Source organism: Camelus ferus, chromosome 5 (genome assembly GCF_009834535.1).
Source record: "Camelus ferus isolate YT-003-E chromosome 5, BCGSAC_Cfer_1.0, whole genome shotgun sequence".
Taxonomy (NCBI): Eukaryota; Metazoa; Chordata; class Mammalia; order Artiodactyla; family Camelidae; genus Camelus; species Camelus ferus.
The window spans coordinates 4,404,406-4,422,184 of NC_045700.1; the positions used below are offsets into that span (position 1 = coordinate 4,404,406).

At 50.1% G+C, this 17,779-nt stretch overlaps 1 protein-coding gene across 1 annotated transcript; it reads left to right on the forward strand.

Moving 5' to 3' along the window:
* Positions 1-5,313: 5,313 nt before the first annotated feature.
* On the forward strand, positions 5,314-7,924 carry TEX51 (testis expressed 51). Its single transcript, XM_032480808.1, has 6 exons — positions 5,314-5,458; positions 5,611-5,685; positions 5,900-5,989; positions 6,330-6,413; positions 7,488-7,563; positions 7,651-7,924. Exons 1-6 carry the CDS (start codon positions 5,314-5,316, stop codon positions 7,922-7,924), a joined length of 744 nt encoding a protein of 247 aa, XP_032336699.1.
* The last annotated feature ends 9,855 nt before the right edge of the window (positions 7,925-17,779 follow it).

Here is a 17,779-nt window from a genome sequence, read left to right on the forward strand (position 1 = left end):
AGTCCCCTGCCTAGCCAAGGACCCTAGTCTGTCCTGAGCAAACGCCAAAACCTGAGGGACATCCCAAGTGAAGGTGGAGACATCTCATGCATGAGGGTCCTTGAGCTCTTCTCCCACTTCTCCAGGGAAAACAAATATCCCATCTAGGAACTGGAGCTTTGTTTCATCAAGACCACCTTTGACCAGCAAATGCAGCCATTGTCCATCTGTTCCTTCTACCCCAGAGTTCAGGCCTGTCTTCAAGGCTTCTGGGAGGGCCCCATCCATCTTGCCAAGAGCATCACGAGAAGGGATTTACTGTAAGGAGCCAAGAGGGGAGAGGAAGAAGCTTGCTTCCAGGGTGACTGCACATCTTCATCAGAAGGAAGCCAGTGGTATCAGACTCACCCCAGAGCCTTAGAACACAAACATTCTGCTTTGGACTTCTGGCTGAAGGAGAGGAGCCTTTCTCTCTTCTTCTGCAGGGCCATGGATGGGGGCCAAGCTCTCCTAAATGCAATTAGGAGAGTCCTGAGCTCTCAACAGGGAGCCAGGTCCCCCTACATCCAAGACAGAAAAGAAGAAGCTGAGAACGTGGTGTGTGGGGAGTGGCAGTTTGGGGGGGGGGGCTCACCTCCACAGAGAGGAGCAGGTATCCCCCGTCAGCTGCAGGAGCTGTGCTCACAGCCACCTGGGGGACGTAATCCATGGGCTCTGGCTCTGACCGCAGGACAGCCAGAGAGCCGAGACCTTGCCAAAGGAGATGACCTGAAGCAATGTTATTAGGATCGTGACCCTGTATTTCAAAGCAAGCTATTAAGGTCCAGGAGAAACACAAGTTACCCTGGATGTTAATGATATTTAAAGTCAACAACAGAAAATATGTCACAATTTGGCATGCAGCTAGTTACCTAATGGAGTACAAATGTGCCCGTCATAGGGATTGGAGGATGTGGGAATCACTGCTGGATGGAGAAGCCTGATTATGGCTTCATGGATGCAGGAGCTGAGCTCGGTGACCATCAGATGAAAAACCCGAGAGACCGGGATGTGAGGTGTGGGGTCATGGGCTCTGGTTTGGAAGGCACAGGTCTGAACTTGAACCTTCATCACGTCCCACTCTGAGTCTCAGCTCACTCCTCCTGGGAGGAGCAAAGAATTCGCACTGAGTCCTGTTCAAGGCCATGTCCACATCTAGCCCTGGGTGGCCCTCTAGGGATGTCAAGGAGATGGCCAGGCGTTCTTTGTCTTGCAGACCTTCTGACCACGGCCCCTGACCATGGAGAGAATGTCTCTGTCCCGCATGGATGGGGACGTGTCCTAGAGATTGCCGACCTCACCTCCTTGAATACCAAAGGAGCATGGCTTCAGCCTTTCCCTGAAGAAGCATTTCACTTTAAATTCCTCCCAATTCCAGTCAAACTCCTTTTGATGATCATTAAAATTACATGAGGGGCTTCATGCAATTTTAATGTTCTCTACCAACAAATTCTGCAAGAGAAATCCCCCCAGGCGTCGCCACTGATCATTCTAAGATACAACAAAGCATTTCAAGACATGAGTTTTAACCAGAAAGAAAATGAAATGAATATTTCATTTATGATAGGTCATCTAGTGAGGAACTTTTTCTAATTTTTTTCATTAAGAAAATCAAACAACTAAATCTAACCTCTTGTAAAGGCATTGACCAAGCTGATACCAACCTCCTGGATTTATCACACATTCTTTAAGTTGAGGTTCCTTGTAACAACTGGACAGGATTTACTGGTCAATAACCTCTGAGACAGTTTTGCCAACCAAGTGAGTTAATTCGGTCATGTACTTTGCGAAGATAGATGCCCTTGTAATGTTCTACTTGTCCCTAGAGCTTTCACTGCTGCTATCTTAATATCCCCACAACTCAGCACCTCGGAATCAAAAGCTTGTGTCTGGCATTTGAGAAATTTTCAGAAGATTCCAAGAAACCCCAGAAGCATAACACAAAGCCCAGCCCCTGGTATATTCCAGCCAAAATGTTAATATGCAATAAAGACTTTATGTGTTATCACTGGACAGTAAAGAATCTGGCTGGCCTTTGTCCCTGGTTCCTGGGAGGTAACCTCTAAATCCTTGGGATTTCTGAGTGATAGGAGTGTCTGTGCTCCTTAGGGTGGACCTCCTGCTGGCTTTATGCTGAAGAGACGACTCAGAATGGGGGCTGGCCAACCAGAAAGAGCAGCCATGTGATTAGAGGATTAAGACTTTGAGCCAAGAGATATCAGCCCAACCTCCAGGGAGGGGATGGGGATGGAAATTGAGTTCAGTCCCGTGGCCGACAACTCAATCGTGCCCACGTGATGAAACCCCAGTAAAAATCCTAGACACTGAAGCTCAGGTGATACCAGGAGGGTGACTCATCCTGAGAACATGAAAGCTTTGAGTTGGGGACCCTCCCAGATGTTTCTCAATGTGTCTCTCCACTTGGTTGCTCCTGATTTGTATCCTTTATGGTAAAACTGTAATCCTGAGTGTAGTATTCCAGTGAGTTATCAAAGCTGAGGAGATAGTGGAAACCTCCATATTTGTGGCTGGTTGATCAGAAGTGAAGCTGGCATGACAATTGCCCCCATCCGAAAGGAGGTTAGCCCTTGAAGGATGGCCCCCTAACCTACGGAGTGTGCACTGACTCTGGGTAGTTAGAATCAGGACTGCATTGCATCTGTGCCTCCAACTAACTTATACTAAGGGGGTCTGGGGAGACACAGTTTCCTACCCCAAACTGGTGACTAACTGTGTGGAGAGGTCAGGGGTGGTGACACCATTTCAGATCCAAAGGGTAGATAATTGGGGCTTAGAGGTGTGGCAGGAATAATTCTGAGATGATTTCCAAGATTCCTGTCTCCTGGTCCACACCAGACACAATCGTCTCCCCTTGAGCAGAATTCAATCTCCACGCCCTTTCCTCCCTGGAGGTTGGGCTGATATCTCTTGACTCAAAGTCCCAGCACTGTGAAAACGAAGGAGTTCACTCCTGTGATTGGGTTATGATACATAACATCATGACATTAGCCTTGTGAGACCCTGAGTAGTGAACCCAGCTCAGCCAAGCCCAAACTTCCACCACAAGATGATAGATGAGTGCTGATCTAGGCTACTCAGTTTAGGGTCCTTTGTTATGCGGCAATACAAAACTAACACGTCAGGGAAGTCTGCACCAGTAGGGGAAGCAGGAGGACACAAACACAAACCCTGCCAAGGTCAAAGGCAACCCAGGTGCTCATTCTTTCCTGCCAAGGGAGTCAGGGATGGTTCAAAAGAAGAGCAATCAGAATGGTGGGAGATATGAAACCAGATTCTAAGATGGGCTAAGGGAGCTCTTGGACTGGAGAGATGGTGTTTGACCCCAAAAGAAGATGCTTAATTTCCGTCTTCAAACACTGGGTGAGCTGTCCCACATCAGAGATACTGGACACGCCCAAACAACCAGAAGCACAGCAAGATGGATATGATCTCAACATAAGATGCCCTCAAGATGCCCAGGAATGGAAGGTTTATTATTTAGACTCCTAATTCATTCCAAGTACCCAACACACAACTGCATTAAATGAGAAACTAGAAGAGAAATCAAGGCAAGCAAGCAGAGACTAAAACTATAGTCATGCGTTGGATTGAAAGCTCCCCCAGCCCACAGACTCCATGATTCTACGTTTAAATGCTCCTTCAAAGGATTAGAAGGTGGGAAAGAATCGAGACGGTATTGGGCCAGGGACAAAGTGACACCTGAATCCTGCCCACCTCAAAAGTTTCCCAAAGGAAGAACATAAACCAAGGAAAAGGAAGCCCGTAGCACATGGTAAGGTGTTAGCCCAAACCTCTGTTGAGAAGAGATGCGTGCATGCGGACAAGCAGACAAACTCCTGCTTCATATAAATTATACCCAGAAGCATTGCCTGAGTGCGGAAAAAGCAGGCATAATTCCCTAATGCCAAAATGTCCAAAGCCAGTGAAAAAGCCACAATTCTGCAGGCCTCGGAATCACCCTCCTCTCAGAGCCCATCTGACCCCCGCAGGCTGAATTTACCAACTGGCTGCTGCTGTTTCTTGCAAACCTTGATTCCTGTCCTCCATACGCCTCTCCCTATAAGATAGCGGTCCTCTCTGTATGTACATCTCATCCAGCTTCTACTACAAACAACATAATGTTCTCCCCTCCATTTCCTCTGTCCTTTCTTTCTGAAACTTATATTAGCTAGATGTTGGACCTGGATTTCGTGGATTGTCTAATTTTATCTTTTCTTTTCCACTTCTTATCTCTATTTTTTTTTTTGTACTTCCGTCTGGGAAGCCTCTGAAAGTTTCTCTCCCAACACATATATGTAATTTTTAAATGCCTGCTGTCGTATTTTTTAATCTCTGATAACTCTTATTTTCAGATGTTTTACATAGCAGCAGCTTCTGCAATATTTTGTCTGCTTAATTAGAGCAGGGTTCCAAGTTTTCTTCTGCTCCCCACCATGTCTTTGTATCCTTCCTTTTTCCTGTGGTTTTGTTTGCTTTTGTTTTGAATTCTCGACATGATTTTGCCTCTCGTTCACATTAGAAGCGTTCCTCGAATGCCCAGTGGCTTTCAGCTGCCCATAATTCAGTCTGAGGAACTCAGGGAAGGGCAAAGCTTACCAGCTGTGGGGTGACAAGCATCCGACTGGCTTTTTCTTCATTGAGCAGTAAGGATTTTTCTTTTTTTCAGCAAACATTGATGGCTTCTCTCTGGACTTCCACGCACCAGCCAGAACCCTGTCTACACTGTCTGCCTACATGGTGGTGGGAGTAGCTACGAAGCCTCTCTGGACTGACCAAGTACAAGACAGCTGCCGGTTTATATGCACCATGAAAAAGACCTATGTTCCACCCGCTTCCCAGGGCTGACGCCTCCGTGCAGAAAGGTGACTCAGGAGCTTTACATGGCTCGCCCTCTCTCTGTGGTGCTCTCTCCTGGCCTTCCAAACTTCAGCTTATTGAGCTATTCCACACTCGGTAAATGCTCTCAGGAGAGCCGGCATCAGCCACAAGGCAGCACGGCCACCTCTTTTTTTTTTTTTTTTTTTTTTTTTTAAGCACGGCCACCTCTTGAATCCTCACGAGACCCGTCCCCAGTGAGCATCAGGGAGCCCATCTGCGGAGGAGGATGTCCAGGTCCCCATTCGAAGTCTTGCGCCATGGCTGGCCCTCACCCCACCCAGCGGAATTTACTTTTGTTCCGCAAAGAGAATGTGGTTACCACGGAGACCGGGCACCAGCATTCAGTGTGGACCTGCCAGGCAGGGTGGTAAGGCCTGGAGGGAGGACCCCAAAAAGATGCTGCTTCTCCTGCTCGGCTGTGTCCTGCCCGCCGCCAGCGGAGAGAGCTGCCTCCACTGCTGGCCAGAGCTGCCTGCGCTGATCGACTACGACCTGCAGGTTCTCTGGGGCAGCCCGGGGCCACCCACAGAGCTCTCCCAAAGCCTCCACTCCCTGTTTCTGGACACCCGTGCCTTCGCTGAAGCCTCCTATCTCGGTGAGGCATGGCCAGGAGACCAGGGATCACGGCTGACCCCTCACCCAGCCTGGGGCCATAGTCCCCTGACTTCCCTTTGTCCTGCATCCCATGCTCAGGTCAGGACCACTTGGAGGAAGAAACGGGCAAATTGTTCACTCACATAGATCAAGCCATTAAGAAGTATCGAGATGGTGAGGAAGCTTAGAGTCTTAGGGCCCCAGGGCTCTAGTGGACAGAGCCTGACCCTCCAAGGCATTCCCAGAGGACCACCGGCCTGGGCTGGGAGGTGAAGGGTGAGATCAGACCCGGCTCCATCCATGTGCTCTGTGGAGTTCCTCTTTGAAAAAACTGGTTTGAATTCCCCACCTTGAAAGAGTTACATTATTGATTCTTAAATCTACCCAGATAAACCATCACTCCTGGAAGAGGTTCGGGTCCAGAAGCAGCTGTTTTCTGAGCGGCTGAAGGAGAGAGGCATGGAGCTGAAGGAGAAGGGTGAGAGGTGGGGCTGGCTCCTGCCCATCCTCCAGCCCTTCCCTCGCAGAGATCCCAGGAGACAGAGTCCAATCTGCAACCCCCAGGTCCCTGCCGGGAAGCCCCCATCCCCGCCTTCTCGCGGGGCCCTCGACTATACCTCCCGGCTTCATGTCCTGCTCACACCCCGACCCCTCCCGGCTCTGTCTGCCTCCCCAGCACCTCAGTCTCTCTGCCATGTCACTCCCTGGGCAGCCTGCAACGAGTCCTGTGGTGAGTGTCTCTGGGGATGAGGCCTGGGTGGGGGGCAGGGGAGGGGGCCCCCAGCCCTCGTTAAGGCTCCCGCCATCCTCGCTCCCAGACATCCGCTCCACACTGGAGATCATCAACTGTGACAACTGCAGGACGCACTTCCTCACTTGCCAAGACCCCATCCTCTGCCCAGGTAAGTGGCCAATGATCGTCTGACTCCAGCCTCCCCCACCCCATTGCCCACCTCGAGGCCCACTATTGTCTCTGTCTGGACTGTCCTCCTACTCTGTCCCACCCTGAGCCCTTCTATCCTCCATCCTGTCAGGTTTCTGGATTCCACACATCCAGCTTCAGGGATGTGGAGCCGGCTGCCTCTAAGACATCTCCCCTAGAGGTCCGTCAGGTCCTCAAGGCCGGCTTGCCTGGGGCAGTATCCACAACCATCCCCAGCCCACAAATCTGCTCTTCCCTCAGGGCCCCTCTCAGCAAATGCCCAACCCAGGCCCTTGACCTCCTGAACCAGGGGTCCCCCTCCCCCATCAGTACAGGTAATCACCTGGTCTTGCTAAAGAACTCTTCAGTGTGTTGCCATATGTTCATTCTGACGTCCACACTCCTCGGGTAGCCTCATCGCTCGCCTGGATTACAGCAACATCTCCTACCTGGCCTCCCTGGCCCTCCCGGCCACCTCTTACTTAGCAATCAAAGAACTGCTTCTCAAGTAGCCTATCTACCTACAACCTGCCCTGTTATAACTTTCAGTGGCTCCCAGTTGCCCTCGGATAAAGTCCCCCCACCTCGAGAGGCCCTGCTCACCACCCTCAACCCTGGCCTCCCCAGCCACACTGAGCGGCTGACACACTGACACTTGACTCCGTCCTTCTGTCCTTGACCATCCTGTGTCTTCTGCCTGTAACAGTCTGGCCCCTTGACCATCTGAACTGAACTCCTACTTGTTTTTCCAAGTCCAGCTCAGAAGTCCCGTCTCCCAGGCTTTCTCTGACCAGCTCCCGTGCCCCTTCACTCCTCCTCCACCTGGCCCACCCTGCTTCCCTGGGGGGATCACAGCATAACCGTTCGCTTGTCTCCCTCCTTGAGGGCAGGGACCCTGTCTCCTGCATCTCTGGATGTGTGCGGGCACACAGTAGGTGCCCATGCGAACGCGTGACTGAGCTGGGGGAAGAAAAGAAAGAAAGATCGTGGGCTCCTCTTGGAACCGAGATGGCCCTGACTGCCCCCAAGCACTGACCCCCCTTCCTACCCCCAGCAGGGACCCAGAGGACCTTCGCGTGGGCCCTAGGCCTCGGCATCGCTCTGCCCCTGGCCCTCTTGGCTGGAGGTGGGTGAGTGACTTCTCCAAGCCCCTGCGTCCCCCAGGAAGACACACCTGCTTCTTGACTGACCCATCTCCACCCTGTTTCCTGGTCCAGATGTTACCTTTTCTGGCTCAAGAAGAAGAAGAAGCAACAGCAGCAGAAGGCAGAAAAGGTCCTGGGGCATCCAGGACCCCCAAGGAGGGAAAGCAGGGTCTGCCCAGGGGTAGAGAGGCTGGGGTCCCCAAGTCCGGCTCCCGGGGTCCTGCTTTCAGGGCCCATTTGGATCGAGGGCCTCCAAAGGGCTGCTGACAGCCCCCAGTGTGAGCAGACACACCCGGGGCCAGGCACCCAGGACACGGTGGCCGCCAAGCCCCCGGTCCCCACCTGACCCGCCAAGTGCCCTCCACCCACAGCTGTCGTTGTCCCTCCGCAGAGCCCCCCTCCCCCCTGCCACCCTGCTCCCTGACTGCAGCAACCACCACAAGCCTCCTTGCCCTCTGCCCCTGGTCGGGTCCGGCCAGCAGCAGTTCAGAGGCAGAAGCAGGCCTGCTTCTCCTCTCTCGGCAGGGACCCAGCAAGCCGCGGGTCACCTTCAACTGAACAAAGGTCCCAGTTGCCGTCAGGAAGCTCTCTTACCTCTGGGTTCTGGTAACTTTCCCTCCCCTGACCCCTCCAACCCGGGGTGGTAACAGGTCTGAAGTTCCGAGACCTAGGAGACCGCACTCTGCCTTGGGGTTTCCCTATGCCCATGCCTTGTAAATATCCTTCATTAAAACCCTGTCTTAGTGTTCTGATGGTCCGAGCCATCCGCTTCCTGCGGGGTCCTGGGCACTGCAGCAGCTCTGCAGTCCTCCCCGCCGTGGGCTGGTGGGGACTGTCCCATCGCTCCACCTGCCTCCTGCCAAAGCTATCTTCCTCCTGATCCCCCCTGAGGCTCACACCAGCCTCACATTGCCTGCTGAGGCCCATCGCTCAGCTCCCAGAACAGGCTTCCAGTCTCCTCTGGCCCCGCTGGTCCTCCTCCTCCGAGCTGGCGGCCCGGCTGCAAGTTGGCTGACTTCAGCAGCACCATCTGGCAGTAAGGGCTGGGAGTGGGGGTACTGCAAGAGATCAAGGCGAGACAGAAACAGGACATAAACGGCAGCCAGGATGGGGAGCACTACAGCCAAGGGCAGCTGTGGGAACCCAGCTGCAGGCATCTCCAGATCACCCCTCCCGGAAGCCAGGAAGGCCTCCCTGAGGTGGCATCTTCAACAGTGAGGGGCCGGGGAAGGCAGAAGGGAGTGAGGAGTGTTTTCACTGAGGGTTCAGCACAGCAGAGGAGGGAGGTATGAGAGACCTTGATGGGAAACTCCAAGAAAGTGATATGGCTGGAAGGAGGGGCCCAGATGAGAGACAGGTAAGAGGGAGGCGCATGGAGGCTCCCAAGTGCGTGTGGGTCCAAAGCAAACCTGAGAAAAGAACCCAACGAGAGACTCCAGGACAGCAGGTGGGCAGAGCGGGCCAGCAGAGACGCAGGGGAGGGTTTTGCCAGAGGCAGTCCCAAGCCGCAGGGCAATGCCAGAGGCCTGGATGGAGCCGGGGAGGGTGGTTGTGCCTGGACAGACGGTGCCCCTTCCACCCTCTCCACAAATCTTCTCTGCTTACAGAGAGGGGAGGGGTCCAGAGATGTAAGGAGTTTGGGAAGAGGGGATGCTGGAGACAGACTCATAACCATTCTGAATGGCCGGCCGGAGCCCCTGCACAGCGCTCAGGAACCTCTGGGAGACCATGGTTCTCTGCACGTCTGTGAAATCCGGTTGCCATCCAGGACGTGGGAAAAGCCAAATTCCCTGGCGGTGATAAGGTTTTCCCATTTGTATTTAAATTGAGACTTAGACCACTACCTTGGAAGTATCCAGAGCAACTGTTTCTTGACGCTTGCAGTGAAAATCGGAAACCCTGGGTGTAATTTATATGAAGCAGGAGTTTGTCTGTTTGTCTGTATGCATGTATCTCTTATCAACAGATTTTTTTTATTATTATTCATGGCCATATTGGCATGAAAACTAAATCCTGACTTCTGCTAGAGTAGAAAGAGTAAGGATTTTTGAGTCAGGCAAACTTTGATCACGATATAGGCTCTGAAGGGCCCCTGTTTCCAGATATGACAGAATGGCTTGGAGCAGGCCAACATTCCTACCAAGGGCAACTAAAAATAAAATACACCAAAAAGAGCAGAACAAAACAGAAAGTCTGCAAATGAAGTAAGTCAGAAAGAGAAAAACAAATACCATATGATATCACTTATTTGTGGAATCTAAAAAAAAATGAGGGGGGAGGTATAGCCCAGTGGTAGAGTGCATGCTGAGCATGCACAAGGTCCTGGGTTCAATCCCCAGGACCTCCATCAAATAAGAAAATAAACCTAATTACCCCCCAAAAAAGCCAAACCAATTTTTTTAAATGATACAAATGAACTTATTTACAAAATAGAAACAGACTCACAGACATAGAAAACAAACTTATGATTATCGGGAGGGAAAGGGGTGGGGAGAATAAATTCGGAGTTCCGAATTGGCAGATACACACCACTGTATATAAAATAGATAAACAACAAGGTCCTACTGTACAGCACAGGGAACTATATGCAATACTTTGTAATAAACTATAATGGAAAAGAATATGAAAAAAATGTAAATATATATTTGTGCAACCGATTCAGTTTGCTGTACACCAGAAACTAACACAACATTGTAACCACTGTAAGATCTCACATGACCAAAAATACATTGTCCACTGACTTATCACAGCTACCCCTTTTGCCTGAAATTCGTCTTATTAGTGGCAGACCTCTGGTTAGGGCCTCACAGGCAAGTGGCACTGTCCCTGGCATGCCTGGTTACCGTGCAGCAGAGGGGTAGCAACGGCAGAGGGGGAAGATGGGTGGGGAGCCCCTTCATCACACACTGGGCAGCTAGTGCTGTCTACTTCTTGGGCAGGTAGTGGCCTCATTTGGGGACCAGCGACTCTCACACCAGGCCTGCCTCCCCTGAAATCAACAAGGTGCTCCTGCACACGTGGCAACCGCCCTGCACCTTCTGCAAAGCTGCAACTTCATGCCTTTTTTTTTTAACATTTTTTATTGATTTATAATCATTTTACAATGTTGTGTCAAATTCCAGTGTTCAGCACAATTTTTCAGTTATTCATGGACATATACACATTCATTGTCACATTTTTTTCTCTGTGAGTTATCATAACATTTTGTGTATATTTCCCTGTGCTATACAGTGTAGTCTATTCTACAATTTTGAAATCCCAGTCTATCCCTTCCCACCCTCCACCCCCTGGTAACCACAAGTCTGTATTCTCTGTCTGTGAGTCTATTTCTGTCCTTTATTTACGCTTTGTTTTTGTTTGTTTGTTTGGTTTGGTTTGGTTTTTTTAGATTCCACATATGAGCAATCTCATATGGTATTTTTCTTTCTCTTTCTGGCTTACTTCACTTAGAATGACATTCTCCAGGAGCATCATGCCTTATTAGACCCCTGCCCCAGGGGGTGGTGGGGGAAACCCAAGGACCCCTTTGGTCTCCCTATTTCTAAAAATGAATGTAAATGTTTAGGATAAAGTTAAGCAAGAAACACTCTCTGGTCAGGAACTTTGTAGCTGAAACTCTAAAAAGGAAAGTAAGCCCCTCCCAGCCAGGGCCCAGCTGTTGAGAAACATCTGTTCGAACAGTCCCATGTGATCGCCAGACAGAATCCCAGCAGCCCTTCCGCCTGCACCCAGTCACCTCCTGCTGTTGGCAGATGCTGCGGGAGACTGCTCACAGCTTCCCTGCTCTAACCCAGCAGGGACCCAGGGCCCTGCAGACGCAGAGAGCACAGCGCAGCCTGGGGTTACCAGGTCTGAGGGCCCCCACACACACACCCAGGGCACTGGAGCTTGACCAACTAAAACATCTCTTCCCTCCTCCAAGACCCCCCTCCCCGGACCTCTGCCACACTCACCTCCTGTGGTCTGAAGGGTGTTCTGCCCTGACAACATACTTGGGCTGGTTCCCCAGCTGTCCCTGTGCATGGCCTCCTGGACAACTGCATGCGAGGGGGAGGCAGTGTGCTGCCCAGTGCAGATGCGCAGGAGGGCACCACCACCAGCACGACAGTGAAGCTGGTGATGACAACACTTCCCCTGAGCACGCCCTTTACCTGCACCATCTCAGCCCGCCCCCGCCATGCTGGGAGGCTGAAGTCACTGTTCCCTTTCAGTAGATGAGGAAGCTGAGACCCAGAGAGATCTGGGACCTTGCCTAAGGTCGCACAACTAGTCAGGACAGGAGCCAGGGCTGTGTGACTCGAACCCACACTCTCAGCCCCCACCGTGCTCCTAAGATGTGGTGTCCCTGGCTTGGGGGTGGGTAGAACTCGTGCTGAGCCGATGTCCTGGTGTACCTGGGTCCTGGCAGATGGGCAGTGGACTGCAGACTGAGGCTGTCTGGCCGCACAGCGAGTGACTGTAGAAGTCAAAGGAAAGAAACACGTTCGGAATCCTCTGGCCCTGAGAACGAGCTGAGGAGGACGAACCTTGCACTGAGCTTCCAGAGCTGGGACTGTGGCCATCCATGCATTCTCCCCCCAGGCCGCCCGTTTCCTGCTGCTGGGGACACAGTGGCACTGGATGTCTTACTAACTAAAGACCAGATATCACCGAGAGGCCACCGCTCTTGGACAGCGGGGCGGCTTTGGCCTTACTCCAATCCCAAGGTGAGCGTGGAGCAGAAGACAGCCCTCTCCGGGCTGAGCCCCGCCCAGAGCTGGGCGCCCCACCCAGCAGAGGGATGGGGGCCATTCTCCCCACCTCATCTCCCGTACTCCTCACAGCGACCTTTCTGTTCCTTTATGGATCACCTCCCTTGTGGAAGCTGATTGGTGGGGAGAGCAGTTCTCACCAACAACTGTCCCTCATAGTCTAAGGGAACCGGTCCCCAAAGGGTAGGCCCTTCCCTGGGGTCTCTTCCTGGGTACAGTCCCCAGCTTCTTTTTACAATGCAAATCATCAATCATTTACCTATGCTTAAGGGCCTGCTACCCCATCCACAGAGCCCCACTCCCACCGCCAGCAGTCTGCTGCCCCAATCCAAGATGCACACTGGGGACTCTGGTAGGAGGGGCCAGGGTGGACCTCCAGCCCTGCCCACTGAAGCTTGTGACATACCCTCTACTTCCCTGTATTCTTCTGGGTGTGAGCAAACTATCTCCCTCCCTCTCTCTCTCTTTCACACACACACACACGCACACACCCCTCCCAACCACAAGGATGAACCCTCAGAGGTGGTGCAGTCTATGCAGGAAACGCCGACAGACCTGACGTCCAGTCCACCGGCAGACAGGTTTTGTGCACCACAGACCGTTGTTTTTTTTGTGTGTGTTTTTTTTAATTGATTGTCAACTTCTAAAATTCAGGAGATTTTTCACACTAAAATCTGATTTTTCCTTTTATTTTTTCTCCCAAAACAGAATACAAGACCTTTCCAAGCCCACAATCTGCAGGCGCCCCAGCAGGAGCCCTGACCCACCCCCTCACTGGAGCCCCTGGCAGCCCTCCCCGGGCTGACCCACCCCCTCGTGCATACCTCCTGCCCGGCCCCTGGTGGCCCCTGAGTTTCTGCTCCTAACCAAAAGCAACAGGAAGTCAAAAACCATTTCCTAAATTCCCCCAAACGTGCAAGGCTGCTCCACCCAATGAGGAGTCAGTAAGCTGAATTAGGACGCAAGACGTCTCTTTCCTTTTCTACATTCCCCATGTCGCCCGCTTTCACTCTGTGTCCGTCCAGGCCTCCAGAACCAGCCACCGCGAACTGCAGAGGCTCTTTGTGTGCCCTCGGGGCTTCGCGATCCCGGGGACGGGCTTTGAGAGCCTGACCAGAAGGACCGGCTCAACCCTGAGGCTCGGGACCTTCTTCCTCCCCAGTTGGCGGCAGGGAAGGGGGATAGCGATGTGTCAATCATCACCTCCGGAGGAGGAGGTGGCTGGGTCTCCCTGAGAAGTCGGCAGTGGTACCCTGCCCAGTGGAGTTAAGCTAGTTCAAGGTTTGAGGACTGCTTGCTTGCCCCACCCTACCCAGCCCCACCCAGCCCCGTCCCACCCAGCCCCGTCCCACCCCCGTCCCACCCCATCCCGCCCCATCCCGGCGCTCGGCTTACCCTCAAGGATGCACCTGAGATGAGGATGCGGTGGGTGGCCCAGCTGGCTCCCAGTGCCCCCTTGGCCCTTACAGACCTGGAAGTTAACAGAGGACATTCCCCTCGCTGGTGGGCTTAGCACCTTGCGGTGCACCCAGCCTCATGCGCACGCAATCCTCACCTGCAAGCCATACCCCAGGCCCTGCGGCTCTTGCCCCGCCAGCGCTTGGACCTCCCTTTGTCTGGGCTCTCTCAGAGTTAGGGATGCTCTGTGCACCCTACTCAGGGCCGCCCCAGCTTCCAGGAACTTACCGGTTATAGGCCGCTGAGCTGTAGGGCGAACAGCGGGCTTATCCAACCCCAAAGCACATGCTCACCCAGCTTCCCCAGGCAACTAGCAGAGGACGCAGGAATATGATCCTCCCCCAGCCAGGTGGGGGCGCTGAGTAGTAACCCCAGCAGGGAAAACGATCCAGGTTCATAAACTGGGGCCCTGCTTGCATTTCCACGGCCAGGGCTTACCACCAGCCTGTCTTACACCACAGTGTGATCTACATAAAAAGTCCCACTTCTAAAACTATGTTTATCTGAGCAAACTCATTCCTCTAAGGACCTGGTCAAGAAATCACAGGCAAAGAGGAACAGACAGAACGAGGCGCGGGGGGGGGGGGGGGGGGATGAAGAATCTGTATTTTTCTTTTTTCCTTGTTTGTTTGTTTGAGGGAAGAGTAATTAAGTCTATTTATTTATTTATTAGTACTTGGGGTTGAAACCAGGACCTCCTGCGTGCTAAGTACACACTCTACACTGAACTACACCCTTCTCCCCCCAAGAATTTGTATTTTTCAAGGCGATTGGTAACTCCATTTTAAAGATCAGCTTTCATTGGATTAATTATCTAAGGAAAGAGAAGCCAGTAAGCCCACTTAACTTGAATTTTGTTGAAATGCATGATCTGGAATAAGATTTAATGAGGCCATTTTCTGAAGAGTATTTAAGACTATAATTTTTGTTCGAAGAACATTTGTTGAGGTCCAATAAATCTGTTGCACATGTATGCAGTTTTTAAAAAAGTAAATCTAATCTCCCCTCAGTTGCTCAAAGCTAACACTGGCAATAACTGTCTGATTGCAGCTTTTATGGTACTGTAATGGGGACAGTACCCGGAATTCATGTTAGGCATTTCATCGTTAACAACACTGCCTGTAGTTAGGAAAACTGATCAAGAGAAGAGAATGTTTATTATTTCTGTAATTGAAAAGAATAAGTCCCATTCCATCTTCATTTAAGGAAAATGATCCTGTTAGGATATTTATGTGAACCCATGGCCCCATTATCATTCTCCTTTTTACTGGCTCTGTCTTCTAAATGTGTTGGTGAGATGTTCTGGCTGGGACAGTCCTGTTCTGGAAGGCCTGGCCACTCACCCTGAGAGTCCAGGTGTCCCCCTACCATTGGCCCGAAGGATAGACAGGGTCCTGGCCTCATTGATCCAGAAGGAAAGCAGATTTTTGGAGCTCGGAATTCTTCTGGAGACCCCTCACATCTGACATGGGAGCAGCTGTCCTGATAGGCCCACCCCACCTCCACACACCCCACCTCCTCCTAACCCGCATCCGACTCCCTGGGACGCAGCTCACAGCGGGTGCCACTACCACCCATTACAGTGAGGAGTCCTCTAACAAGAGGAACAGACTTCTTTTTTAGCTTCAGTGTGAGGGAGAAAGAAAATCATTCATGTCCAAAGTTTTTAATGAAGCAGAGCATACATTTTACATCCAGTCCCAGCCACCCTCAGTAATACACTGATGAATGTTTATGCAAATCAATATTGTCCTTCCTGCATCATCTTGAATACAGGACTGATAGGCCTAGGTTTGGAGGACATCAGGCCACGGACCTGAGTAGGCAAGGATTTATGGGTTCCCAGCTGTGTGTTTCCGGCCTTCGTCCACGACCTCACTGGATCCCCACAACAGCCCTGCAGAGATTATTCACCTTCTTAGATGAGTTACCAAGCTCACAGAGGCCTAGAGGTTTACCCAATGTGTTGCCAGTGGGATTCCAACACACATCTGTCTGGTCTTCACATCCCTGCTTTTACACCATATGTCCCTGCTGTAGAGAAACACATACCCCTGCTTTGTTCTGATGGCCAATTTCATGAGAACTACTCAGGTTTGCCCAGAACTGGGAGGGTTCCCAAGACAGAGAACTTTCAGTGCTAAAACCAAGAAGGTACCAGGCAGATTGCGAGAGGTCAGTCCCCCACCAGCATCTGTTCCCTCTTCACCCTCCCCAGTGGTACCCGGAGTTCTCTGTGATTTTTTGGAATAGTTTGAGATGCTGGTGTTAACTTTTCTCTAGATGTTTGATAGAATTTCGCCTGGGAAGACATCTGGTCCTGGACTTTTGTTTGTTGGGACTTCTTAAATTCCTAATTCAGTTTCATTACTGCTGATTGGTTTGTTCATACTTTCTAATTCTTCCTGACTCAGTCTTGAGAGATTGTACCTTCCTAAGAATTTGTCCATTTCTTCTAGGTTGTCCATTTTATTGGTGTACAGTTGTGCACAGTAATCTGTAATGATCCTTCGTATTTCTATGGTGTCAGTTGTAACGTCTCCTTTGTCATTTCTGATTTCATTGACTTGGGCCCACTCCCCTTTTTTCTGGATGAGTCTGGCTAAAGGTTTATCAGTTTTGTTTACCTTTGCAAAGAATCAGCTTTTAGTTTCATTGATCTTTTTTGAGTCTCTGTTTCATTTTTTTCTGCTCTGATCTTTATGACTTCTTTCCTTCTACTAGTTTTGGGTGTTGTTCTTTCTCTAGTTCCTTTAGATGTAAGATTAGGTTGTTTATTTGGGATTTTTCTCGTTTCCTGAGGTAGCTTGTATTGCTGTAAACTTCTCTCTTAGAACTACCTTTGCTGCATCCCATAGGTTTTGGATAATTGTGTTTTCATTTTCACTTGTCTCTAGGTATTTTTCAACTTCCTCTTTGGTTTCTTCAGTGATCCATTTGTTGTTTAGTAGCATACTGTTCAGCTTCCACATGTTCCTGTTTTTTGCAGTTTTTTTCTTGTGTTGATTTCTAGTCTCACAGTGCTGTGGTTGGAAAAGATGCTTGATATGATTTCATTTTTTTAATATAACAAGGCTTGTCTTGTGGTCTAGCATGTGATCTATCCTGGAGAATGTTCCATGTGCACTAGAAAAGAATGATGTGTATTCTGCTGCTTTAGAATGGAGTGTTCTGTATTATAATTAAGTCCATCTGATCTAATGTGATATTTAAAGCCAATGTTTCCTTATGGACATCCTATCTGGATGGTCAGTTCATTGAGGTAAGTAGGGTGTTAAAGTCTGCTACTATTATTGTGTTACTGTCAGTTTCTCCCTTTATGTCCATTAATATTTGCCTTATGTATTGAGATGCTCCTGTGTTGGATGCTGTATATTTTAAATTGTTATATCGTCTTCTTGAATTGATCCCATGGTCCTTATAGTGTGTCCTTCTTTGTCTCTTATGACAGTCTATTTTAAAGTCTGTTTTGTCTGATGTAAGTATTATAGGCTATTCCAGATTTCTTTTGAATTCCTTTTGCATGGCATACCTTTTTCCATCCCTCACTTTCAGACTGTGTGTGTTTTAAGCTCTGAAGTGAGTCTTCTATGGGCAGCATATATACAGGTCTTGTTTTTGTATCCATTCAACCCATCTGTGTCTTTATGTTGGAGCATTTAGTCCGTTTACATTTAAGGTAATTATCGATATGTGTGCCCTTATTGCCATTTCGTTAAATTGTTTTGGGGTTGTTTTTGTAGGTCTCTTTTTTCCCTTTCTTCTTTTGTTCTCTTCTCTTGTGACTTGATGACTAGTTTAGTGTTATATTTGGATTCCTTTATCTTTTATGTGTGTATATCTATTATAAGTTTTATGCTTGTGGTTACTCTGAGGTATTTATATAACAATCTTCAAATATACATAATTGTTTTAGGATGGTGCTCTCTTAATTGCAAATGCATTTTTAAAACCCTGCCCTTGTACTCTGCTCCTCTCCTGATTATTGGTGT